Here is a 25,451-nt window from a genome sequence, read left to right as displayed (position 1 = left end):
CCCAGGTAGAGTACACAGTTGATTCACCCTGCTGTCTGCTGGTCTCCTATTGAGATTGTGTGTGTGTGTGTATGCACACTTCATCCAGCCAATTAACAGGTGAGTCCTTTCGAGATTAGACTTTTTCCACGTATTCCATATCTCAGAGTGGATGTTTTCATACCCGATAGCGTGTTTCTGTGCCAGTGGTCTTGTGTAGCGGTGTGCAATCTCAACCGCCTCCACTGCTCAGCAAAGACTCCCCACACATTTGCGTATGAAAGGAAGACACAGGGCCTATGAGCCTGCTGCCTGTTCCACGCTGTGAGAGTGCTGTTTGTTCACTCGGCAATAAAGAGGTGTGGGTGTGGGTGTGGGTGTGGGTGTGTGTGTGTGTGTGTGTGTGTGTGTGTGTGTGTGTGTGTGTGTGTGTGTGTGTGTGTGTGTGTGTGTGTGTGTGTCAGATTAGTGGCAGCACTCCTCTAATAAGCGGCTTTTGGTAATCTTGGATACGGATGAGCGTCAAGATGCACAGTGACCACTTTTCTAAACGAGAAGGCCTCCTGCATCACTATCTCTCTGTTCCAGAAAGGGGTCTAGATTGGGCTGTTATAGTTGAGTGAATTGTTTGTGTTTTTTTGTAGGATGTCTTTGCAGTGCACCTGGGTGCAAAGCAGTGTAGACCTGAGAGTTCCTTATTCAGAGTTTAGGCCTCATCTGAGCAGAGGCCAGAATTATTATTCCTCTCTGCTTCTCTCCATTGTCCAATGAGGCGTAGCTATGACTGCTGATTCGCTAAGGCAGTGCGAAGTGCAGTGCATTGTGGGCTACAGCTTTCAGAGCTCCGCTGGGTTGGGCTTGATGTTGTTATAGAGTTGCTATGGTGACGGTCAACAAGAGTGCAAGGACATGTGTGATTTGTACACTTCTACGTTTGTGCACTTGTATGGAACAGAATAGGCTAGACTATGCCTTTTACTAAGATGTTCTCAAAAGTCTCGAATAACATGAGCAAATATGAACACACCCAAAACATTGTCATTATATCAATGATACTGAAAAGATTTGTGATTGAAAATATGATGAAGGTCTGATGTGAAGTATGGTGGACTCCAGGAAGACTAGCTGGTGCCATTGGCATAGGCTAGTGGGGATCCTTTTAAATAAATAAATATATAAAATGTATAGACCCAAGTGATATACAGTATGATGATTAGGTGTTAATGTAGTTGACAGTGGGGAGCAGCTGGTCTTTAATCCCAGCTCGTTAGCCCCGACTGCGTTCTCCTTCAAATGCTCAATTGCCTGAAAAGCACTTCTAATGCGACATCTGTCTGTAGAGAATGAGAGATGCCGAAAAGAGGAATATTAGACTTTTGCCAGATGTTGTTTAAGTGTTTGTGTGCTGTGTTCTGTGTGTGTGTGTGTGTACACAAAGCCTGTAAGTCATTTTTATCCCACAACTACGCATAACGTTTGATGTGTTATGTTTCAGGGTCGACCGCGCCCCCAGGGAGACCTACCTACTCACGTGCTTCGACATCTGACCTTCACATGTCCTGAGGTCAGGAACTTTGACCTGAACAAGACTGGAGACGATTCAGACTGACTGCTAGGTCTGAAAGACATGCTCCGCGACCAATAACATCTGGGCCATGGCTCTGGAGGCGGGCTTTGGATCAGCACCAAAGCAGCCAATCAGGATGCTGGGTGTCACCATACCCGGCTAGAGCCCGTGAACGAGGTGCGACCTGATTGGGGGGAAGGAGAGAAGGGCGGAGAGAACAACAGCGAGAGAGAATGGAGACCAGGGGACGGCACACCACCGCAGCAGTCATGTTCTGGACCCCTGCCCCAGCATGCACCTCTCCCAGCTCCGTGGGGTCAGAGGTCGACTGGGATGAGGAGGAGGATGAGGAGGAGGAAGGGGGCAGGAAGGAGGGAGAAGAGGAGGACTTCCACAGCCAGATGGATGAGAACGGGATCATCGGGCTGGATGAGGCCTCGGAGGACGTGGGTCTTCAGGAGGACGAGGAGGAGGAGGACGTGGGTCTTCAGGAGGACGAGGAGGAGGAGGAGGAGGAAGGAGGGGGTAGCCCACCCTGGAACCCAGGAGGCCAGCGCCCAGGGGAGGGCTTCCCCGGGGGGCTTGGTGGGGTGGGGCTGGAGCCGGGAGACCCTGGTGAGGAGCCGACCTGTGACCCGAGTGACCTGCAGGACTCCGAGCCTCTGACCCAGTCTCAGCTAGCTGGAGAGGACTTCCTGTCTCTCTGTGAGTCTCAAACATGTCAATGACAAAACATGTCATTAATTTTGATAAAAACCTTTATTTACTGTTTAGTCACAATAAAGTCATGTATGAATGTATCTCTTATCGGTTCTTTATTCCTCCTTCCCTCATGTAGACGAGGACGTGGCGGGCGGCCCGGACAGCGTGGACGTCTGGACTGAGGATGAGGAGCTGCGACAGAAGGATGAAGAGGAGCAAAAGTGGTTGATCCACCAGCTGAGCATGGAGCGTCTCCCAGAGAGAGACAGACAGTTGGACATGACGGAGGAGGAGGAGGAGGAGGAGGAGGAGGATGGTGAGACACATGGATACGCCGGCATGTCCTCTAGTCCGGTCAGACCTGAGGCTGGTTCTCGCTGGACTGAGGACCAGGATGTCCAAGAAGAGGATGGAGAGGAGGCCATGGCCATCAGCGGTCACGGAGCTCAACCATTAACCACTGAAGCCGGTGAACACTCTGATGGAGAGTGTTTTGGCAGAGAGGAAGCAGAGCATGCTGGGAGTGCGTCTGGACGCCACTCTCCCGCCAGCCCAGCGGTCCGCCCGACCCCTCGGGGCCCCTCTCTCACCGCGGGCTCCCTCCTCCCCCACCTCCTCCACTTCTCCTCCGAGGAGCTAGCCCACGCCCCCGGGATCGAGGCGGAGACCTTCCCAGAGACCGCCCTCACCGAGAGCCCCCCAGAATCTCGCAGCAGCAGGCTCAGCCACGCCCCCAGGTCTCATTGGCTGCCGGAGTCAGATGGGGAGGAGCTCAAGCCCAGGGTTGCTCTGCCTTACCCAGCAGCCACCTCTCCCGAGCGCGGGATTCCGCCACACGGACTCAGAGGGGGCGCTGGGCCGAAGAAGGGGTCCGGCGCCGTCAGCCACGGCCGACGCCCTGACCCCTCGCCGAGGAGGAAGGCGAGGCAACGCTCTCCTGAGACCACACCCTCCAAGGCTGGGTCCCCTCAGAAAGCCTGGTCCGAGTCCAGCTGGAAGAACAGCGGTCAGGACAGCCAGGCCAGGACCCCCAGAGAGAGCCCCTCCAAACCCGTCCATCGGACCCAGGACACTGAGGGGGACCAGGGCAGGTGAGTGTCTGAATAAGGTCACTCTACCGCCATACATCACCATAGGTTTTCATGTTTTTAGGTTTATATGTTGGGTAAGTGACGTTGAGTTTCTGCGTGGTTTGCGGTCGCCTGTCTGAAAACCGATCTCGGTCGCGGTTGCAGGCGGGGGGTGCCGAGTTACCGTACGCCCGACTTCTCCAAGGTGGGACCCAGGGTCCGCTTCCCCAAACACGGCTACAGTCCCCCCAAGAGCAAGAGCTCCCCCAGGAAGAGCTCCCTGTCCGCGGAGCCCCCCCTGGTCTTCAAGTCCCCTGCTGACATCGTAAGGGAGGTCCTGCTGACCAGCGTAGACGGACCCTCCTCCACCTCCCCCCCCTGCGGGTCACACAGGAGCCCTAAGGCCACCGTGCCCGAGGACTTCAGATGTCCCCAGCAGGCCACCACACTGGTGCAGCAGCTCCAGGTATCAAAGAGACTGCAGCGCCGCACGATGATTCACACAGCCCTTATCACAAACCACCCCAACGCTATACTGAACACTGCTCTTATCACCTCCAGTCTAGCAAGCGTGTTAGAGATGTGTCTTTCATTTCCCAGCGTTCATCCTCCTCCTCCCTCCCTCTCCCCACTCTCTCCTTTTCGTAGGAAGACTACAACAGACTGCTGACCAAGTTTGCCGAGGCAGAGAACACCATTGACCGCCTTCGTCTGGAGGCCAAGGTAGCTTGACGATCAGGGTGCACCAGTCTGTCCGTATCAGTCTGTCCCGATGTTTCAGATCATGTCCAGTATGTACCAGTACCAGTATAAACTCCCAAGCTCTCCAGTATACTGGGTTATCAAGCCCTTCACTGGAGTATACTGGGTTATCAAGCCCTTCACTGGAGTATACTGGGTTATCAAGCCCTTCACTGGAGTATACTGGGTTATCAAACCCTTCACTGTAGTATACTGGGTTATCAAGCCATTCACTGTAGTATACTGGGTTATCAAACTATTCACTGTAGTATACTGGGTTATCAAGCCCTTCACTGTAGTATACTGGGTTATCAAACCCTTCACTGTAGTATACAGGGTTATCAAGCCATTCACTGTAGTATACTGGGTTATCAAACTATTCACTGTAGTATACTGGGTTATCAAGCCCTTCACTGTAGTATACTGGGTTATCACTGGAGTATACTGGGTTATTACTGGAGTATACTGGGTTAACAAGCCTGTCACTGTAGTATACTGGGTTATCAAGCCCTTTAGTGTAGTATACTGGGTTATCACTGTAGTATACTGAGTTATTCACTGTAGTATTCTGGGTTATCACTGTAGTATACTGGGTTATCAAGCCCTTCACTGTAGTATACTGGGTTATCACTGTAGTATACTGGGTTATCAAGCCCTTCACTGTAGTATACTGGGTTATCACTGTAGTATACTGGGTTATCAAGCCCTTCACTGTAGTATACTGGGTTATCACTGTAGTATACTGGGTTATCAAGCTATTCACTGTAGTATACTGGGTTATCACTGTAGTATACTGGGTTATCAAGCCCTTCACTGGAGTATACTGGGTTATCAAGCCCTTCACTGTAGTGTACTGGGTTATCAAGCCCTACTGGGCTGTACCATAAGGGGAGGCCTACACGGGGGCCAGTAAGCAGCACCCACAAATCTGTGTCCACGCTTTGTAAGGGCCTGCTGGAGAAAAGCGAAAGGGCTCAGATCCAGACAGAAGCCATGGTTGTTTTTCCAGCCGAGCGCTCCCTCCGTCTCTTCTCGTTTCAGCAGGGTGGTTATTTTTAGTCCCCTCCGCTGTGCATGTGAATGAGAGGGAACAGAGGGATACCGCTGGCCTGGGTGATTACAGCCCGCTTTCGGATGCCGCGCGGTCCCCACCTACCATATAATATATCTACTTCTCTGGGTGGACTGTTTTAATACCATCTCTGGAGAGCAGCTGTGTGGTTTCAACGAAAGTCAAACTCCTGGTTTGTTCTGGAGGAGTGGAGTTGTGAACAGAAGGGTTGTGGGAACCCTTGGCAGCGGTTTGGTTTTTCAGTAGCTGCAACTGTTTGAAACACAACACGGACTCGTCTGGCTCTTCTGACCCTATGAAAGCCTTGTGGTTGGATTCCTCTCCTGTTTTTTTTTGTCCACCAAGCAAAGTTCTTGTGTCAGTCTGTCCCCAAGCCTTCGCCCACACCAGATGGTTCTCGTTCTGTCTGTGTGATGGGAGAACAGTCATGTACAGTAGTCTGGCTCAACGGATGGAGGTTTATGAGATTGACTCTCATTGGTGCGACTAAATTCCAGTGGCTCCAATCAGATTCAATCCCCCAACACTTTTTTGCAAGGGCCCGGTTGGGGGGGAAAACTTAGCGCCGTTCAATACGATTGTGATTGGTTTAAAGGTGCAGTGTGTGATTTTGGGCGGCATCTAGTAGTGAGGTTGCAGATTGCAACCAACTGAATACAATTACATGGTGCAACATGGCGTCATGTGATCTGAGTGTGAATACATGCATGACTCGGCAGAGGAAAGGATCTAATTCCCTTCCTGGAGCTGTCCTGTGTCTCTCATAATCAGTGTCTTGCCATCAGGTCTGGTTACCGATCCATAATCTTAGTGTCCTTGGTCAGCTGGTGTGCCTCATTGAAATGGCTCTTCACTCAGACGGACCGACACTCCCTCTCTGTTGTGTCCCCTCAACTGCTGCACAGAGCTCTACTCTTAATACTCATTAAAATCAGCTCATCCCCCCTGACTGATACAACCATCTGTCCTCCTCCTCCTTCTGGACACCTATGGGCGTGCAATAGGGAGGACCAGTTAGACCAATTTGATTTATTTATCAAACATCGATTCATATGTGGTTATGGAGTTGCCTGTGCAATTAATTAATTAATCAATCAATTAATTAATTAATTAACAGTATGACCTTGCTACTGTATCTGAAGTATGGAAAAAAGTCTGTTTCTGGCAGTTCCTCGTTGTGTTGAGTGTGTGGCTGTTCCTCGTTGTGTTGAGTGTGTAGCTGTTCCTTGTGTTGAGTGTGTAGCTGTTCCTTGGGTTGAGTGTGTGGCTGTGGTGGATGTGATTGTCTCACAGCCCTGTGGGATCTGATTGGATGGGGATTCTCAGACATTACCGGGTCAGAGAGAGGTATAGTAACTGTGATTTACTGTCTGAAGGGCAGTCTCTGCAGTCACCTTCAGCTACTGTGTGTGTGTGTGAGAGTGCGCACGCATATGTGTGTGTGTGTGTGTGTTCAGTATCCACACACTGCCTTATCACACGGTCCATTTCACACACCCCTTCTCCTAACGTGCGTTTTTGTGGTCTCTGTGACCGTCCGCTGTCTCCTCGCTCGCCCGGTCTCGCGTCTCTAGGCTGTAGTAAATCACCCTGCAGTGACCGTGTTCTCTAGAGAGGGGGCGGAGCCGGGCGATCCATCCAATCAAAGTTTTACAACCCACAGCCGAGGAAACCTTGTGTGAAAGTAGAGGTTAGATGAGAGATATTCCACTCATGTCTGTTCTGCTCTGTGATGTCTCTCCTCCAGGTGAGCCTGTACTCCGACCCTCCGAAGCCCAGTCACTCCGTCCAATCAGGAGTGCTTCACGAGGGGTCAAAGTTCATGACTTTAACTTTTCCCCAAGCTCAGAGGGCAGAGTTCAGCTCAGGCTCTGTGCACCTGGATGGACAGGGGTCCCACTCAGGTACTAGTGCCATGTTTCTCCTACCATTTTGTTTTGAAGCTGCTACTGTACATGTAAATGTTTTGTTGTTTCCTCGTGTATCCAACTAGCAAGCTAACTAATCTTTAATCTGCACAGTTGGTGAACTTAATATGTACGTAGAACAAAAGTATTTCCTTATTTCATCCAGCATGCTGTGATAGACGTTGATATTGCATGGTGGGTTCAATGGCTCATTTTGATGTGTGTGTTAAGCCATTATTACGCAAACTGTGTGGACCAGCCAGGAAAACAACAACGTGCGACCATCATCCCCAAAACAACATGCACTAAGGACTATCATCCCCAAAACAACATGCACTAAGAACTATCATCCCCAAAACAACATGCACTAAGAACTATCAACCCCAAAACAACATGCACTAAGGACTATCATCCCCCAAACAACATGCACTAAGAACTATCATCCCCCAAACAACATGCACTAAGAACTATCATCCCCAAAACAACATGCACTAAGGACCATCATCCCCCAACACAACATGCACTAAGAACCATCATCCCCAAAACAACATGCACTAAGGACTATCATCCCCCAAACAACATGCACTAAGAACTATCATCCCCCAAACAACATGCACTAAGAACTATCATCCCCAAAACAACATGCACTAAGGACTATCATCCCCCAAACAACATGCACTAAGAACAATCATCCCCCAAACAACATGCACTAAGAACATTCATCCCCAAAACAACATGCACTAAGGACCATCATCCCCCAAACAACATGCACTAAGAACCATCATCCCCAAAACATGCACTAAGGACTATCATCCCCAAAACAACATGCACTAAGGACCATCATCCCCAAAACAACATGCATAATCATCCTCAAAATAACATGCACTAAGGAAATGTGGATTTAGCCTGGTTAAATTGCTAATATAGATAAGAAAGAAACAAAACCATACATGTCTTACACCTTGAATTCTCCTCTCCAATCAGAAGCGTGTGTATTTTCCTGTCCCCGCTCTCTAGGAGGCTCGCCTGCTCGCCCGTCCTCTGCGGCCTCCACTACCCCCAGAAGCCTGGGCCCTCGAGTCGGACAGCAGCTGACCAAGACTCTCGCCAAGCAGGCTGACCGATTCCTCCAGCAGGTAGCTGCCTAAAAAATATTTTGTTCATGTAAAGACTTGTATAACAGTATTTAATATGATAATATTGCCATGACCCCTTCCTTACAGGTACAGGCGTTTGAAGATCTCCTCAGGAGAGGAAAACTCAAACCTTATGAGCAGATAAAGGTAGATACCGTTCACCGAGTCTCCATACGCCACACAGCTCTGAGAGGACCTCTCCAGCCAGCGCCATGCGGTGTCAGTGATGATGCTGCTCTCCTACAGGGTCTCTCCCAGCTGCTGCAGGGGCTGGACTGTCTGGAGAGCGGCTATCTGGCAGCGCGAGACGAACACAGGCTGCTACAGCATCGAGGCACGGAGCCAGGGCCCTTCGACCACGACAGGTCAGAGACCCCTACCCAGTCTCCTGGTTTAAATCATGAAATGAAATGATTAGGAAAGTCAACGTCTTACCTGTGCTGTTGAAAGTGTACAGTACAGTACCTGATATATGACAGTTGTGTTGTTTGTGTGTTCGGTGTTAAAGGGAACTGGAGGGGCTCATATTCCAGTGTGGGGTGCGTGTGGAGGAGCTGAAGGAGCACATGGAGCAGACTGAACAGCCCCCACCCACATCAGAGGCCCCACCCTCCCCGCCTCCTGGCCCCGCCCCCCTCTCCATACCTGCCAGCGGGAGAGAGACCATGCCGCTCCCAGAGGTACCACGGCAACACTGTTCATGGTCACGTTTTACCATGCAGTAATCCTATTCATTGTCTGCACGGTCTATTAATAGTTAATAGTAATAAGATAATAGTCTATAATAGTTTATTATAATAATATGATAGTCTATAATAGTTGACAGCAGTGTAGGCTGGAGAAGCCAACAACAACTCCTGCTCTCTCTCCCTCCCTCTCTCCCTTTCTCTCCTGCTCTCTCTCCCTCCTTCTCTCCTGCTCTCTCTCCCTCTGTCTCTCCTGCTCTCTCCCTCTCTCTCTCCTGCTCCCTCTCTCCCTCTCCCCCCCCCTCTCGTCTGTCCAGAGACCGGTCGTACCCGTGCCCGGGGCGTCGGGCGGCGTGGTCGGGGTGGAGGTGAGCTCGGCCAGCGGGGAGAGCGAGGGAGAGACCGAGGACGAGGACGGCCTGCCCTCCCTCCTCCTCCGGCCCCTGCGGCAGAAACACCAGCGGGTGGAGAGAGACTTCAGCGCCCTGATGGACCAGTGAGTCTCTCCCGCTCGGCCTTAACGCTCCCAGGTCGAAGGGACTATTTTGAAGAGCCGTTATTTCTAACCCCCCCCCCCCCCCCCCCCGGTCTCTGTGCCTCGTCTAGCTACCAGAGCTTCAGAGAGCTGCCCGGCCTGCTGGACCCGGGGCTGGTAGAGGGACGCGGGGGCCCTGCAGCGGCCGGAGAGGAGGGTCCTCCAGGAGAGGACGGACCAGGAGGAGAACCTCACCGAAGGCAGGGGAGCGAGGAGAACCAGGAGACTCTCCTTCAGAGGTCAGCCCTGGGGCCGGCGGACGGATATCTCTCAGCTTCTAAACTCTACGACTCCTAAATTTATGAAGTCGCTTTGGATAAAAGCGTCGACTGAATGACTGTGATGTAATTCGATCTCTTTCATCTCAGCCAATCAGTGGCGGTTCAGCAGCGTTCTCAAACAACTCCGCCAGCCAGGCCGACAAGCAGCAAATCAGACCGTTCCTCCCCCAAGGCCGGTAGCAAATCCCCCGCCTTCCCCGGGCAGTCATCCAATGGCGGTAAAAGGTCGGCGGTCGGGAGGTCTCACAGCAGCAGTCTGACCAGTCTGGGGGAGAGCGCTGCGTCAGACCGGAGGTACTCCAAACGGCAGCTAGGGGGCAGGAGAGCACCTTCTCAGGTCGGTCATCAAGGTCCAGAGAGAGATTTTAGCATTATTAGCATTATTAGCCCATTCGACTAAGAGACGTCGGTTCAAATATTTTTCTCGCCCTCTTTTTGTGTGCGTCGATCAGGATGGGATCATCTCTCCAGAGACAGACAGTGGCTTCGTGGGCTCTGAGAGTAGCCGCCTCACTCCTGCAGCTCCTAGTCCTCTCCACCAGAGGGCCCCGCTGAGGTGAGCCACTTCTCCTCTCACACACTGCTGCAGCTCCCCCATCAGTTACCAGGCTGTAAATCTCGCTAACTATCGGGTTCCCCACCCCCCTTCTCACACACACACACCGATCTGTGGTGCACTGAACTCAGACACGCCTCCTGGTGTGGTGTAAAGCCTTCCCCTGTTGCCGTTAACCGAAAACACTGATTATCAGCGCCTGTTTAATCATATCAGTGTGTTTCCTGTCTTTTGTTTGTCCGTTGTCCCCCCCCCGGGTGCGCAGTGTGTCCTCCCCCCAGGAGGAGAGCCCAGGGAAGGCCCACAACGGCCCGGTCTCAGGCCAGCCTCTCCCCCCCTCCCCCTTACAGAGACCTCCCCCGCCGGAGCACAGTGGTGGCTCCCGTCCCAGCACCCCGGGGCAGCTACGGACCCTACCAAGGAGAAACCAAGGGGGGGAGAGGAGAGAGACCTCGGTCTCCAGCTCGCCCCAGAACTGGGCTGGCAGTGGGAGCAGTGAGTGTGGACCAGACAGTGACCAGAGTGAGTCTTTATGTCGTCCTATATATAAACCAACTAGTAGCTTTGGAGTTATTTCGTCTAAACAAATCAACACCTTTAGCTATGCTCGTTGTGACATGTAAGCATGCAAAATGAGGAGCCATTATTATTTTTGTGCCGTCTTTTTTCCTCATTCTAAATCTTTCACCCACTCTCTCACTCTCCCTCAGTCCACTCCGTTTCAGGCGAGGACGAGGGCCAGAGTGACCACTACGCCCAACCCACCAATCCGCATCCACGCTATCCGCCAAGCCCCTCCCCCGCTGCGCCCTATCACCATGGCGACCCCCTCCCAGCCCCGAGCCGCGGTCAGCTGACGCGTCGCAAGTGAGTCTCTCGAGCTGCTGCCATGGCGATAGCGGCGCAAACAATCCCCGGATTTATGGCTCCCTCCGGAGAGCGCCGGTCCACGCGGGCGCCGCTGCGGATCGTTCCGGAAAACACGCCTCACACCCGACGGGGAGCTCGCCTCGGAGGCTGCTAGTCGAATCCGACGAGGAATCATCAGCTTGCCTTACGCTCGGCTTGTTGTGGAGATATTTCATTACATTACATTACAGTCATTTAGTTAGACGCTTTTATCCAAAGCGACTAACAACAATTGCATTTAACGTAGGAAAAGCCAATGTACTACTACTTGCCAGAACTCACAAACTTTTGTGCATCTTCTTTCTAAACAAGTGACTAAGAGCATAATCTAGTGCTGAAGGCAAAGTGCAAGAATAGCAATCTAAAATACCATAGGTGCTTAAGAGGGAGGATCGTTGTAGTACTTCTTGAAGAGATGAGTTTTGAGCCTGTGGTGAAAGATGTGCAGCGACTCTGCTGTCCTGATGTCAGTGGGCAGTTCACTCCACCACTGTTGGGCCACAGGACAGAGAAGAGCCGTGACCGACCCTGTAGTTTTCGGTGGCTGCGGTCAGCGCGTAACCTCTCAGGTGCCTGGGTCGTCCTGAGACAGGTGCAAAAGGACCGCAGGGTCAGATAGCCTCACGTTGCCCCGTTCATATCCTGTCTGGCTTTGCTCTCATTACAGAGACGGAAGCTACTGAGTGTGGAGACGTAACAGGTACTCGGTGTGGACCCTCGCATGGCGTGACACTGCATGAGTCAGATAGGAAATGTCCTACTGTATAGTTTGGTGTGTACAATACAAGAAATCACTGCTGTATGCATTACCCACAGTTTTCAGAAGTACAATCGCTTAGAGATGTAACGGTATGAAAATTTCGCATCACGATTATAGCGATCAAAATTATCACGGTTATCAGTATTATCGCATTACTGTTAAAATGTGCTCAAAATGTTCAAAAACTACTGATGCACACACTGAAATCGTTCCACCAAGTTTTATATTGAAAACCACAAATAAAATAAGCACCACTGCACTTTTTGTTTGTGTAAATAATGCGTCTGGGAGACTGTAGCTTTGGTTGATGCTGGACATTATTTACAGTGAGTTTTTCAAAGCAGGGTAATCAAACACGGTTTTAGTGATCATTTTATTGCGATAAATGTATCACATTTTATCGCGGTTTATCGATAAACCTAGACCTGGCAGTCCCTATGATGGTGATGAGTCGGACGACAGATGTGTTAAGTTTGTTGGTTTGGTGTTGAGTTCCAGTATTACTAACCCAGCGTGTCACCCTCGAGTTCCCCTGATGTGACGGTCGACCTGTCTTGTGTTTGAGCCAGCGAGGCCATCCAGTCCCTGCAGACGGAGGTGACCAGACTGAGGGAGAGACTAGAGGGCAGTCTCAGACTGGCCGAGTCCCCCAGACACGTCACAGCGCCCCCCGCTGCCCGGGGGGGCTACTCTCACCCGCACGCCTCAACACCTCGCATCAGGTCGGCTTCCGGAATGATCTTTTGTTACTCTGATTGTTCCTTTATCTTTAGCTGTCAGGCTTCTTCTCCTTTTCGTTTCCGACCTTGAATGTGTTCTACTCTGTGAATTAGTATTCTGTTTCTCTCTCTCTCTCTCTCTCTGTCTCTCTCTCTTCTTTCATCTCATTTCCTGTCTCATGTCATGTTTTCTCCATTTGACGGTCCTCAGATCTGCTCAGAGGTTGAAGGATGGAGGGAGAGAGGGGAGGAGAGGAGAGGAGGAGGGGGAGGAGGTACAGAGGACTCCCAGGCCTTCTCCCCAAAGGAGGTCAGCCTCTGTTCCCCAACAGAGGCTGGAGCTGGACATCAGTGAGTCATAAGCTGAATCCCAATCTGAGTGCGCAAACCACCCTTGCGGCCTGAGGCCTGAGCACTTAATTGACGTCAGCTGGAAGGGCCAGAGGGTGCAGGGCCGTGAATTAAATGGGACAGCACTTCCAGCTGCGCGCCAACGATTCCCAAACCAGTTTAGCTCAATGCCCCTCCCACTTTGTTTTCATTGGCTGCTGCGTCCCTGCTGCTCTGACGCGCTCCTCAGCTCTCTCCTCGGCTCTGCAAATTGACCGACTGACGTCTGTTTTAATTTAATAATAATTTTTAAATTATGTTGGGTGGGATATGTTTGCAGCAAGTGGATTTCAAGATCAATGTTGTGTTATCGGCAAATGTCATAATTTATGTGTGATGCACTCGGATCATGACTCGGATGCACTCAAGCACTGTGTCACATGAGACGCTGTGGACTGTGGGTATTTTCTGCTCCTAAGTCTGCGAAATTGCGGACTTTCGGTAAGTGCGGTTAAAGTGCGCAAAATGACGGCAGTGGCGCACTTGTGGACCTAGCAATTCCGTTTTGGGACTACCCTGAGCCCTTGTGGACTTAGCGGGAACGCGCATGTAAGGCCACAAGGCCGCGAGTGCTCTGCACTTTCGCCTAAGTGCGCGATTTGGGATTCAGCTAAAGACTATCTGGGAATTTAGGGGCATACGGTAAAAAGAGTCTGTTTCACATCAAGACCTCAGGCTAAGTATCGTTTTTTGTTGTCATTTCTCCAGCTACCGATTCAGAGCATGCTCAGTCCACACCCCGGCCACGCTCCTCCAGACGTATCCCAGGATGCACTGCTGCACAGGAGGGCAGGCGTGGCCACGCGGACGCCATCAGGACCAGAGGAGGCTGTATCAGTAAGCACTTCACTCCTCTACTCTCACAAATAAGGGAGAATGCTGTGATATGGAGATACAATCAAATCAAATTTTATTTGTATATTGCATTTCATACACAGAGGCAACACAATGCACTTTACAGAGAACAAGGGAGGTGGGCATACGTCCCACCCCTACATATTCCAGAGGGAAGAAAAAAAAACTGTTTCACCCGGGGGCCAGAAAAGTGAGCTGTAATAATTCTTCCCTGACCCCTCTCAACGAGACGATCGAGCAAGATCCTGGAAAATGTTGAATTCAGTCTGTCCCGTGTGAGGACCGCAGGTGAGGGTCCACTCAGCTGGTCTGCGTTCCCTTCGCAGGGCGGAGCCCCGGCGTGTCTGCCGGTCTGCCCGGAGCAGATGACCAGCCCGACTCTGGGAGGTGTCCACGCTGTGCTCCACGCCATCATTCCACACCAGCGCGTAAGACAAACCGCCGTGCGTCCGACTCTTATGAAAGAAGGGGTTCTCGGTTCTGCTCCTTAATCTTTTCTCCTCGTCTGCGTCTGTGACAGGGCCGGAAGAGAGCCACGGTGACCCTAGAGACCCCGGTCCTCCTCCTCCTCCTCGCTGCGCTCTCTGTGGGAGGTCTGAGGCGCACAGGAGCGCCGGCACCGAACGAGGTCGGGCGCCACCGGCCACGCCGCACGCCGTTTGTGTATTTGTATATATTTGGACTCAGGTGTGTCGCTTGTGACCACAGGAATATCTCGGCTTCTTCCTTGCAGACCGCAGAAGGGAGAGGGACACGGGCCAGTCCCCCAGAGGCAGCCGGCCAATGAGCTCCCCCCGCGTGTTCTTGGCAGCCCCTCCCCCTCTGGCGTTGGGCAGCGTGCCCCTGGTCCAGTGTGTGCCTGTCTGCCCACCGCAGGCTCTGTGAGTACACCCCCCCCCTCTCAGGAACATGACGAAGTGGTCATTAGGTCAATTCCTCCACAGCCTTCATCTGCTGTCGGGGTTAATGAAATCTCTCTGAGCAAGGCATCATAGTCACACACTCCAGTCCTACAAACACAGGGTGAGCACTCTTATGTACAAAGGTGTGTTTTTACTAGCCTCACAGATGCTTTAGTTTGTCCTTTTAAAGATTTGTCTTGACTTAAGTGAAGACACTTAGTCAAGACAAATGAGTTAAGGTTGAGTCATGTGTTGTATAAACTGTCCTTGTCCCTACAGGTACTACGCCAGCCCCGTGCTGAAGACCCCTTCATACCCCCAGCCCTTCTGTGTCTTCCAAGGCATGGCCGTGGCCTCTGGGGTCAGGGGTCGTGCGGAGGTGAGAGGCGGCGCCGGGCGCTCCCTCTCCGCCAACCACTGCTCCATCAGCAGCTCTCTGAACCAGGCCATCCAGGCCGCCAGGGGCATGAGAGAAGCCTCCAGACGCATGGCCCAGTCCGTGGCCACCGGGCTGCACCACCAGGGGGCGCTCTCCCAGTCCTGCATGTACTGACGGGCTCAGAAACACACCACAGGCAGACAGAGCTCTGGGTCAGATGTGGTTAGCGGGCCTGTGAGCCCTCCATCCTGGTACTTAGCAGGCCTTAGAGTGAACTCACCACCCTGGAAGGGCACGTGTTCTGTGGTGGCGAGTACTAAATGCACTTGATAGTGTAGCCTATGAACCAGTGCGTATGAGGAGTTTCCCCCTCACCCAGTTAGATGCCAGCTGGCTATTATGTTGGAGGGAGTCCGTCTGGCCCAACAGTGTTTTCTGCTTAAAGGTGCAGTGTGTAGAATTGTGTCAGAATTGTGTAGACCTGGCAGAAAGGAAATGCAATATTCATAAGTGTTTTAATTAGTGTATAATCCCATGAATATAGGAATATTTTTTCCGCTACATTAGAATGAGCCCTTTATATCTACAAAGGGAGCGGGTCGTTCAACAGAGGTCTCCATGTTGTGCCATGTAATTGTATTCAGTACAATACGCAACCTCACCACTAGATGCCGCCACAAATCACACTGCACCTTTTATCAACCCAGTAGCTCGGCTCTGGTTATGAGGTAGGGTCCACTTTAGGGTCACTGAACATTTTTTGACTTCTGATCAAAGATGAGGCGATGATCTCAGGTAGCAAAACATAGATGTCTTACTGTACATTGAGGGATTATATCTGGCAATGATATGCACTGAAGCACATGTCCATGGGTTTACTGCATGATGGGTAACATGAATGGTGTGTTAAAATGGGAGTGATTCTGCTCTGTTTTAATATCTGCTCTGTTTTAATATCAAAACTTTTGTTTATGATGGAATTTACATTTTTCACCAACGATAACAGAAAGAACAAAACAGGAATTGTTGCTACGCATCTTCAGAACATGAGATGAAAACTCGAGGGCCTCTGTTATTGATCACTCATTGGTTTTGATTTTGTTAATTATAATTTTTTGTGTTTTTGTGTACATTCAATGTTTACTTGTTATTATAGTAGTACATTTATTTAAGATTTTATCCCATTTTCACCCGATTCGGTAGCCAATCATGACACAGCTATCGTCCGTTTGTTCAGTCACTGCTGTCGCACGACCCCTCGGTGGACGACCGGGTAGAGAGAGAGAGAGCTACCTGACTGTCCAGCACGTGACCATGACTCCCATACCAGACGAGGTTGCTGTAGGCGTGGACCATGGATGTATTAATAGAACGTGGACCTTTAAACTAACCACCCGTTGGATTGGCGGCCCAATAGGCCCCTCTCCCGGGCTTCGACCACTACACCAGCGCACCCGTCGCTGCAGACTAGGCTAGGATCCCTCTACGTTTGTTCTGCAGGAAGATAAACCACTCCCCTTCGACCTTCTGACAGGGTCACCATCGTTAACACCAAGACTGCTACTGTGATACTGACATTCATCTACGGATGTGATAAGTCTCTTCTGTGTCTGTATTTGATATGGGTTCATGTTTTATTTATGCTGATTGAAAGTCTCTTGCACACCTGAATCAAATCTCAGTGACGGGTGCATGGATGGAGGAGATGCTCTGAGGAAACACCCGCACGCTGTCTCACTTGCTCAGCTAAATCCCATTTAACGTGTTATACAAGTATACAAAAGTATAATTGTATTGTTGAGCAAGTGAAGACTGTGTGGTTCTTATTTATGCTTAGTTACAGCACAGATGAGTTAAAATAGTCAAACGGTGTGATTGGAACTAGTGTTAGCTGCTTGATACATTTCAACAGGGCCTTTCTAGTTAAAGGTTGACAGCAGATGTGCATTTCTGTGTGTTGTGGCAACCGGGGACAACAGCACCGCGCTCACGGACGTTGACGACGGACGGTTATTGGCCTGGTGTGTCAGACAGGGGCTTAACAGGGCAGACACACCAGCGGTGGTTTAGGGCCTCGAGGGGCGTTTAGTACAAAAACTGGGTTAAACTGGTTCTTCCTCGGCAGAGGGCAGGATTCCGATTGGCTCACCAGGATCGGGCTTCGCCATCTCTATCGAGACGAGGCGCAACGTGGATCAGGGTGTGCACGGTGTCTGGCTCGCCCACTTCACTGCTGGGTCGAACCTCCAGCTGGGCGTTTTAACAGGGGGGGGGGGTGTCCATGGAATTTCTGGAATACCAATTTTTAAAGGTCTATTCCAGACATGGAAAGTCAGGGGATTGCTGGTGAGCTGTCCGTGGTGCTGACCAGGACTATCTAACTGATCTCGGGTCTGCTGGGGGCGCTGTCCATGGTGCTGACCAGGACTATCTAACTGACCTCGGGTCTGCTGGTGAGCTGTCCATGGTGCTGACCAGGACTATCTAACTGACCTCAGGTCTGCTAGTGAGTTGTACGGGGTGCTGACCAGGTCTAGGCTATCTAACTGACCTCGGGTCTGCTGGTGAGCTGTCCGGGGTGCTGACCAGGACTATCTAACTGATCTCGGGTCTGCTGGCGAGCTGTCCGTGGTGCTGACCAGGACTATCTAACTGACCTCGGGTCAGCTGGGGGCGCTGTCCCTGATGCTGACCAGGACTCCCAGTGGTTGCGCTCTCAGGTTGCCACAGTACGCTGTGTCTATCAGGGAAATATTTGATCAGGAAAAATAAGCTTATTTTTTTATCAAGTAGACTATGGTCTTAATAGATTTTGTGTTGAACACAAAATGATGATTTTTTTTGTCCATATCCTTTTGTACTTTTGTACCATGATGATCTAATGACTTGTTTTTCTCTTTTCTTTCTTTTTACCATTGTATTTAGTGTATTTTGTAGCAAAAAAGACACCAAATAAACTGAATCTGAACTGAACTTAAATCTGATATTTGTTGTCACCGTTTTAACAGTTCCAGGTATAATTCATATTGAGCTCCATTAATAGTAGTGGTGGTGGTGGTGGTGGTGGTAGTACAGTAGTAGCAGTAGTAGTAGCAGCAGTAGTTGTGGTAGTAGTAGTACTAATAGTAGTAGTAGTACAGTAGTAGCAGCAGTAGTTGTGGTAGTAGCAGTAGTAGTAGTAGTAATAGTAGTAGTGGTAGTAGTAGTAGTAGTAGTAGTAGTAGTAATAGTAGCAGTACTAGTAGCAGCAGTAGTTGTAGTGGTAGTAGTGGTAGTTGTAGTTGTAGTAGTAGTAGAAGCAGCAGTAGTAGCGGTAGTGGTAGTAATAGTAGTAGTAGTAGTAGTAGCGGTAGTAATAGTGGTAGTAGTAGTAGTAGTAGTAGCGGTAGTGGTAGTAATAGTAGTAGTAGTAGAAGTAGTAGTAGTAGCGGTAGTAATAGTGGTAGTAGTGGTAGCGGTAGTAGTAGTAGTAGTGGTAGTGGTAGTAATAGTGGTGGTAGTAGTAGTAGTAGCGGTAGTAATAGTAGTAGTAGCGGTAGTAATAGTAGTAGTAGTGGTAGTGGTAGTAGTAGTGTGGTAGTAATAGTAGTGGTAGTGGTAGTAGTAGTGTAGTAGTAGTAGCAGTAGTAGTGGTAGCGGTAGTAATAGTGGTAGTAGCGGTAGTAGTAGTAGCGGTAGTAGTAGTAGTAGTAGTAGTAGCGGTAGTAATAGTGGTAGTAGTAGTAGCGGTAGTGCTAGTAATAGTGGTGTTAGTAGTAGTAGTAAGTGCAGTAGCAGCCTGGGACACAGCTTTTGTCCTACAGAACCTCCATTCAAGGCTGGGAGGAGGTGAACCCACAGCTCTGATGTCAGGGAGGAGGTGAACCCATAGCTCTGATGTCAGGGAGGAGGTGAACCCACAGCTCTGATGTCAGGGAGGAGGTGGGTGTTGGAGGTGAACCCTCAGCGCTGATGTCTGGGAGGAGGTGGGTGTTGGAGGTGAACCCACAGTGCTGTCAGGGAGGAGGTGGGTGTTGGAGGTGAACCCACAGCTCTGATGTCTGGGAGGAGGTGGGTGTTGGAGGTGAACCCTCAGCGCTGATGTCTGGGAGGAGGTGGGAGGTGAACCCTCAGCGCTGATGTCTGGGAGGAGGTGGGTGTTGGAGGTGAACCCACAGCTCTGATGTCTGGGAGGAGGTGGGTGTTGGAGGTGAACCCACAGCTCTGATGTCTGGGAGGAGGTGGGTGTTGGAGGTGAACCCTCAGCGCTGATAGACTGATAAGGCTGCCAGTAAACGTGCAGAGTCTGATTGTAATGGAAGCCAGTTTATTAGACAGCCTTTAGAACATCGGTACACATGAAGTATACTTCTGTTTGTGCTTCAACACTCGCAAACATAGATTCCCAATAAGTTAAACAGGTTCAGGACAGACTTAACGTTTTCATTTATTCATATTTTACTCTGATAAATAACTTTGATATAAATTAATCGAAGAGACAGTGAATCCTATACAACAGCAAATGATAATAGAAAAACTGAAAACCAAGCGTTTGCATCACAGAGAACGTGTAGTGCAATATAATATACAACCAGTCTGAACAGGACAGGGCGGAAAGGAACAGATAAAAGAAACAGAAATATTGGGATTTAAATTCTTTGCAAAGCCATTCGCTGTTGGAAGATTTAACTGGAGAAACTGACAGACAAACAAAATAGATATTAGTTATTTTTTGGCGTTCTGACCACTACAGCTAGAGCTAAAACGTCACAAACACAGTGGCTTCACATTGGCATTTTCAAAGGAAATGGTTCACTACTTCACAGTCCAGACACCAGTCAACAGTGAGACACTAAAACATCAACATATGGCATATACTCAACACACTAGTCAGTGCATGGCCCAGGTAAACATCGTTACTAACCAATGATAAGACTTAATCTGACAGGATACAATACTGAAATACAACTGGCCCTTTAAGATTATTCTCGCAAGCAATGGCCTTTTTGACACTAAAATGTGAAATCTCCAGAAAAAAGAAAAAGATATGGCAAGTAAATACGTCCGGTTTAGTGTGGAGAGGAGGGATGAGGCCCTGGTCCTTCTGCAGATATTTACAGAGTACATGTCCAGACTATCCTGAGTGACCCAAGGTCAGTCTGCGTCTAGAGACCTACAGTGACTCATCACGACACTGGGGACAGTCTGCCCTGCTGGTCTCTCTCTCTGCTCTCCCACAGAACCACACAATAGCATTAAACAGTAACAGTCCACATACGGTCAAGCATGCTACCGATACACACACCCTGGACAGCCAGGGCTCATCCCCTGCAGGCCTGCCGGGAGCAAATATTATATTGCATGTTGAAGTGATATGATTATTTTCTGTTAACCTTGAGCCCAACAGATCCCTCCTGCACCCGCCACCAATAAACCTCACACCAATAAGATAACCAAGGGAACGAACAGAGAAAATCTCTACCTTTTACATATTCTAGCAGGTTTCATAGCAGACAATATTACATTTGGTACTTTGAGTTTTAAATGGCCTTTGTTGTTGATATTTAAACCTTGTTAAATACGTTTCATTATTTGCATCCATTGTAAAACATGAGAATACTTGCAATGATTTAAACTTGTTCTCACATATATATATATATTTTTTTTTTATCAATGCTGTCATTGTTTTTTTATTTTCTTCTCAAGCAAGATGCATACACAATGAATGTGGGATTCAGGGGAGTCGTCGTCAGGGATTGGTGGACTGGGGGACTTCAGAAGAGAGGCGAGAGATGTGATTGGATGATTTTAGCTCGCCACTTCCTCGTCTGGTTTGTTCATGGCCTTGAGGGCATCCAGGACGCCGGTAGGGGTGAAGACGTGGGTGGACCCTGGAGAGATGGACAAGCAGGGAGAGGAGCACACACACGCGCACACACACACACACACACACAAACAGAAGAGTGCATTAGGACTGCCCAAGCATGAGGCCTCCTGGGAAAATGTGTTTTCAGCTTTTGCTACTGTATGAATGCCTATAGTGGATGAGGGTACAGAACCCTCACAGAATGTTGAAAAGACAACAAACAGAAGAGCAGCCGAGAAAAGTTGAAATCATAATCAGTAGCTAGCACTTGAAAAATGTATGTGATCATGGCCCGCGTGAGCAGGGCTTTTTCTTCTTTTACCACTGATCTATTGGTCCAAAGGTTAAAGTCGCACAGAAACGGACGTTTGAGATCATCTAACTTCCGTAGTTTGATGTATTTCCGACGCAAACAAGCTATGAGGGTGGGACATATGTTTAGAGGAATTTGATTGGAACATTGACAAGTGGACGGGTTTTAAGAACTTTAGACAGATTCGATAGAAGCATAGCGTTGATTGACGGGTGGATGTCGTGAGATTATTGGCCTAAAATCTAAGGTACCTGTTGTAGTCATTGCACGTGACCTACCTTTTTCCAGGAAGTAAGAAATTATATACTTTGATATAAGATTACAACAAAATTAGAATTTTGTAAATTTTTTGACATACATTGTTGAATTGGTGAACACTATGACCAATTATGTGAACCAAAATGGGACAGAATGTTTTTTTTCATTTCAGTGCGACTTTAAAGAACCTCTTCCGGCCGTTCGTGTTCCCTGAGCTGGACATGGGTGTTGATCCTGTGACATCACACCTCTACTCTACCTCAGCAGCGAATCAGGTGTAAGCATGTGACCTAACGCCTCTGTCACAGTGCATGCAAACACTAGTCCTATAGCAAAGCACTGCAGAAGAAAAAGAAAAAAAGTATTCTGCCAGTCATTCTACAATTCAAAGTAATACGGGTTGTCAATATGATTATAGTTGTCAATTAAAAAGCAAATTGAAAGCTAAGAACAACAGCTCTAGCAAAATATGAATGAGCTGACTGTTTGGTAGCTGAAGACACATTTCAGACACAGTAAAGGTGTTGGTGACTGGAGCAAACCAAACATTTCGTCCAACTAATTTGTCATTACATCATTGAGCTGATGGCTTACCTCCATCTTGAACAAGTTAACCAGGGCAAAAAGATGGAACAAAGTTTTGGTTTACTCTCCACACCTACTCAACATAATTACCAGCAGTAGTATTCATCTTTATTGGTTTGTTTCTGAGGCAAAGCTGCATGTTTCTCTCACCAAAGACATGCTTTTACCTGTGGCTCTATAACAGTATCGCAGACTCAATTGAGGCTCAGTTAACTGAATTGAATCATGTCAGGCCTTTACTTCCAATTACTGGAATCTTGCTTACAGTTTCGCCATTTACTTGATATTATTTCTTTATTGATTGATTTTAGAACTCTTGTATATTTTGTTTACTCTTTTGTACTCCACGTACTCTGTGCATCTTGCATACTGTAGGCTATGTTGTGCATACTGTATATTGGGCCTTTTTTGGGCCTCATACAGCCTCCTTTGAACATTGTGTGCCCACTGTGCCTTTTGTTACTGTATGTGTTTTGTATTGTATTGGTGTGTTTTGGTATCTCATCTGATATTATCTTGACAGCTGGATCAAAGTCAGCCATCTCAGGGGTGCTGTTGGGTCACAGGGTCAGTCTACCCCGGGAGAGACGGGAGACAACGAGGCGCGTCCATCTGAAGTTGGCTCCCCATGGTGATGCAGGCGTCGTGAGCGTGAGGGTGGGGTGGACGAGGGCTTGGTGTGGGTGTGCACTAGTCACACATCAACTTTGGACTGGCCTCGCCTCATTCTCTCCTGTCTCTCAGTGTCACAAACACACAGCTTTGCAGACCTCTGGCCAGAAACACAACACAGCTACGTTCATCCCCAACGCCAACTAGGGTAGGATTCTAGGTACCAGAAACAAACATTTGTTCTAATAAATATGGACATTTTGTTCAGGTGTTGGATGTGGCAGTATGTGCTATAGTTCACATACTGCATATGGTGATTGATACCTACTGAGTGAAATATAAAAACCATAAAACTAAATGTTCAAAAAGATATAGCTTTAGCAGAGAAGCACTAAGGAGATGGATGCCCTTGCGTTGAGGGAAAAATGGCCTCACTTTTTTGTACAAAATAACCCAATTTAATAGAGTGAAACCCAGAGCTCCTGTACCGTAGACTCCTATATGGGCTGTTGTATTCCTGCAACTAAATTCCCAAACTGATATTTTAATATCATGAAGGTTGATCATGAGCAAAATAAACTGAGGGGGGTCTTTTGGGGGGGGGGGGGGACGTTTTGATGAAGTGCGTCATGTTTTTCTAGGTGCTAAAGCATATCAGGGGGACATCGCTACATGGGGAGAAAACTGGGGAGTTTGAGGAGGTGGAGAAAAAAAAGTCCTCCCTTGAAACCCAAGATCAACTCAAGGACCTACTGTACCCTGAAAAAAAACATGATTGTCTCAGCGTGTTAATTAGAAAGAATAATTGGACGGTTAGAAAGGAATAAAGATGGATCTCGGGGGTAGATTAAATCTGCGCCAAACAAGGTGCGTTCTGGGAATAAGGGGGCGCGAAATGCGCTCAGAGTGCCCTCGGAGGACCGAGGGGCGATTTAATCCACCCGGCGGAGATGATGGGGGTGGGGGGTGGGCAGCAGGGATGGGTTCAAGACTCCTGTTGCCATGGCCACTCAACACTGGCACCACCTCCTACAGGCCCAGGTTCTACACGGCGGGACCAATCGGTACCCGGCTCTGGGAGCCACGCCCATTTTGGGGGGGGGCTGTCTGCCTGCGGCGGGGCGGTGCCCGGGGTGGGTGGGCCATGCAGAGAGGCAGGGGCCGGACCCCCATCCCTGAGGGAAGAGTCATAAAACAGTAAAGCAGGAGAAGAACAGAAGAAAAGAAAGCCCTTGTGCTGTGGGGGTTCAGAAAGGGCTTCTTTGTGCGGCTGCCTTTACTTTGTCAGAGTGTGATTCTCTCTCTCCCTCCCTCCCTCTCTCTCTCTGTCTCACTCGTCTGAGGCCTCTGGGTGCTCAAAGGACACCCTAGTGGACTCTCGGAAGTCAGGGTGCTGCAGGTCCGTTAAGAATTTGGTGGGGGTGAGCGTGTGGGTAGAACCTGCGGAAGAACAGAGCTGGCTTCACATCACAGGCCACACCTCCACACACACTCTCTCTCTCTTTCTCTCTCTCTCTCTGTCTCTCACTCTCTCTCCCACTCTCTTTCTCTCTCTCTCTCCCACTTTCTTTCTCTCCCACTCACACTCTATCTCTCGTCCACTCTCTCCTTCTCTCTCTCCCACTCTGTCTCTCCCGCTCTCTCTCTCTCTCTCTCCCACTCTCTCCTTCTCTCTCCCACTCTTTCTCCCACTCTCTCTCACCCCTTTCTCTCCCCCTATCTCCCTCCCTCTCTCTCCCCCACTCTCTCTCTCTTCCTCCACTTCTCTGTCAAGCTAAAAACAAGCCTCCGCACAGTTACTCAACATGCATCCACACACACACACACACACACACACAAACACACGCACGCACACACACACACACACACGTACACACACAATGCTGGCATGCTCACACAGTTCCACACAAATCACAATGCCAAGATAGACACAATTCAAAGACAAGTGTTTTCTTTAGACAAAACAAGCCACAGCATAGCACAGCTGAAACACTGACTAGACAGAAAACAACAGGAAACAGGACACATTGACCAAGGACACGCCCAAAAGGGCTTTTACATGTACCAGTAACACTATACAGTGATACAACAGTTATCAGAAACAAACTTTATCTTAAAAAGTTCAAAAACAGAGGGTTGTGTGGGAGTCCAAAAGCTAATTGTGATATTGTAGCCGGGATGGAAAATACTGGTCCAATCATGTCTAAACATGTTGACTTTGTCACTGATTGCTTCTCTGATTCACTGTTCTTTCGTCTCTTTGGGCAACATGGAGGGACCAAAATACAATGGTATTAATAGCACAGACGACGGCCACCAACCACACAGCCACAAGCCACTGGTGTATTCGTGTCCTTCTGTGTTGACCCAAGGAAACGGGAGTGAATGTGAGAAGTAGCCAGTCTTCTGGTCAGCCAGGGAGCTAGGGACAGCAGTGCTGCTTGTATCATCACAGGTAGGACTAGACTATTGTCCCTGTGGGTCAATCTCTACCCCCCCCCCCCCCCCCCCCCCCTCCCCCGGGCTACACACAGTGGCGCCCCCCCGGTGCCAGACTCACCAATGATGGCCTCCCACTTCCCGTTGGCCTGTGTGACCTCGTAGGCGCAGCGCATCTCGCTGAAGGACACGCCCCCGATGATGAAGACCATGACGCGGGGTCCCGTGCGGTATTCTCCGGGGGTCTTGTTCT

The 25,451-nt window shown here is 49.5% G+C and overlaps 2 protein-coding genes across 2 annotated transcripts in view; one reads left to right on the top strand and one right to left on the bottom strand.

Annotated features, from left to right (window-relative positions):
* Window positions 1–1,779: 1,779 nt before the first annotated feature.
* On the top strand, window positions 1,780–15,329 carry akna (AT-hook transcription factor; the record flags this gene model as incomplete). The annotated part of the gene is made up of 22 exons (XM_084454740.1): window positions 1,780–2,251; window positions 2,385–3,339; window positions 3,484–3,784; window positions 3,967–4,041; window positions 6,879–7,041; window positions 8,056–8,174; window positions 8,262–8,321; window positions 8,421–8,539; window positions 8,683–8,854; window positions 9,178–9,356; window positions 9,467–9,634; window positions 9,764–10,013; window positions 10,129–10,232; window positions 10,498–10,754; window positions 10,943–11,099; window positions 12,471–12,623; window positions 12,832–12,971; window positions 13,719–13,847; window positions 14,192–14,293; window positions 14,386–14,493; window positions 14,599–14,737; window positions 15,047–15,329. 22 exons carry the CDS (start codon window positions 1,780–1,782, stop codon window positions 15,318–15,320), a joined length of 4,596 nt encoding a protein of 1,531 aa, XP_084310866.1. The 3' UTR covers window positions 15,321–15,329.
* An 8,760-nt stretch (window positions 15,330–24,089) lies between these two features.
* stxbp1a (syntaxin binding protein 1a) overlaps window positions 24,090–25,451 on the bottom strand; it is a gene marked incomplete at both ends in the record, with an annotated part of 27,146 nt that continues 25,784 nt past the window's right edge. The window contains 2 exons of the mRNA XM_084450049.1: window positions 24,090–24,199; window positions 25,320–25,451. The exon at window positions 25,320–25,451 is cut by the window's right edge and continues 23 nt beyond it. Of these exons, the coding sequence (XP_084306175.1) occupies window positions 24,090–24,199; window positions 25,320–25,451 (242 nt within the window). The remainder of the gene's footprint in view (window positions 24,200–25,319) is intronic.

This window comes from Borostomias antarcticus (genome assembly GCF_949987555.1).
Source record: "Borostomias antarcticus genome assembly, chromosome: 2".
Lineage (NCBI taxonomy): Eukaryota > Metazoa > Chordata > Actinopteri > Stomiiformes > Stomiidae > Borostomias > Borostomias antarcticus.
This window is presented reverse-complemented; position numbering and strand designations above follow the sequence as displayed.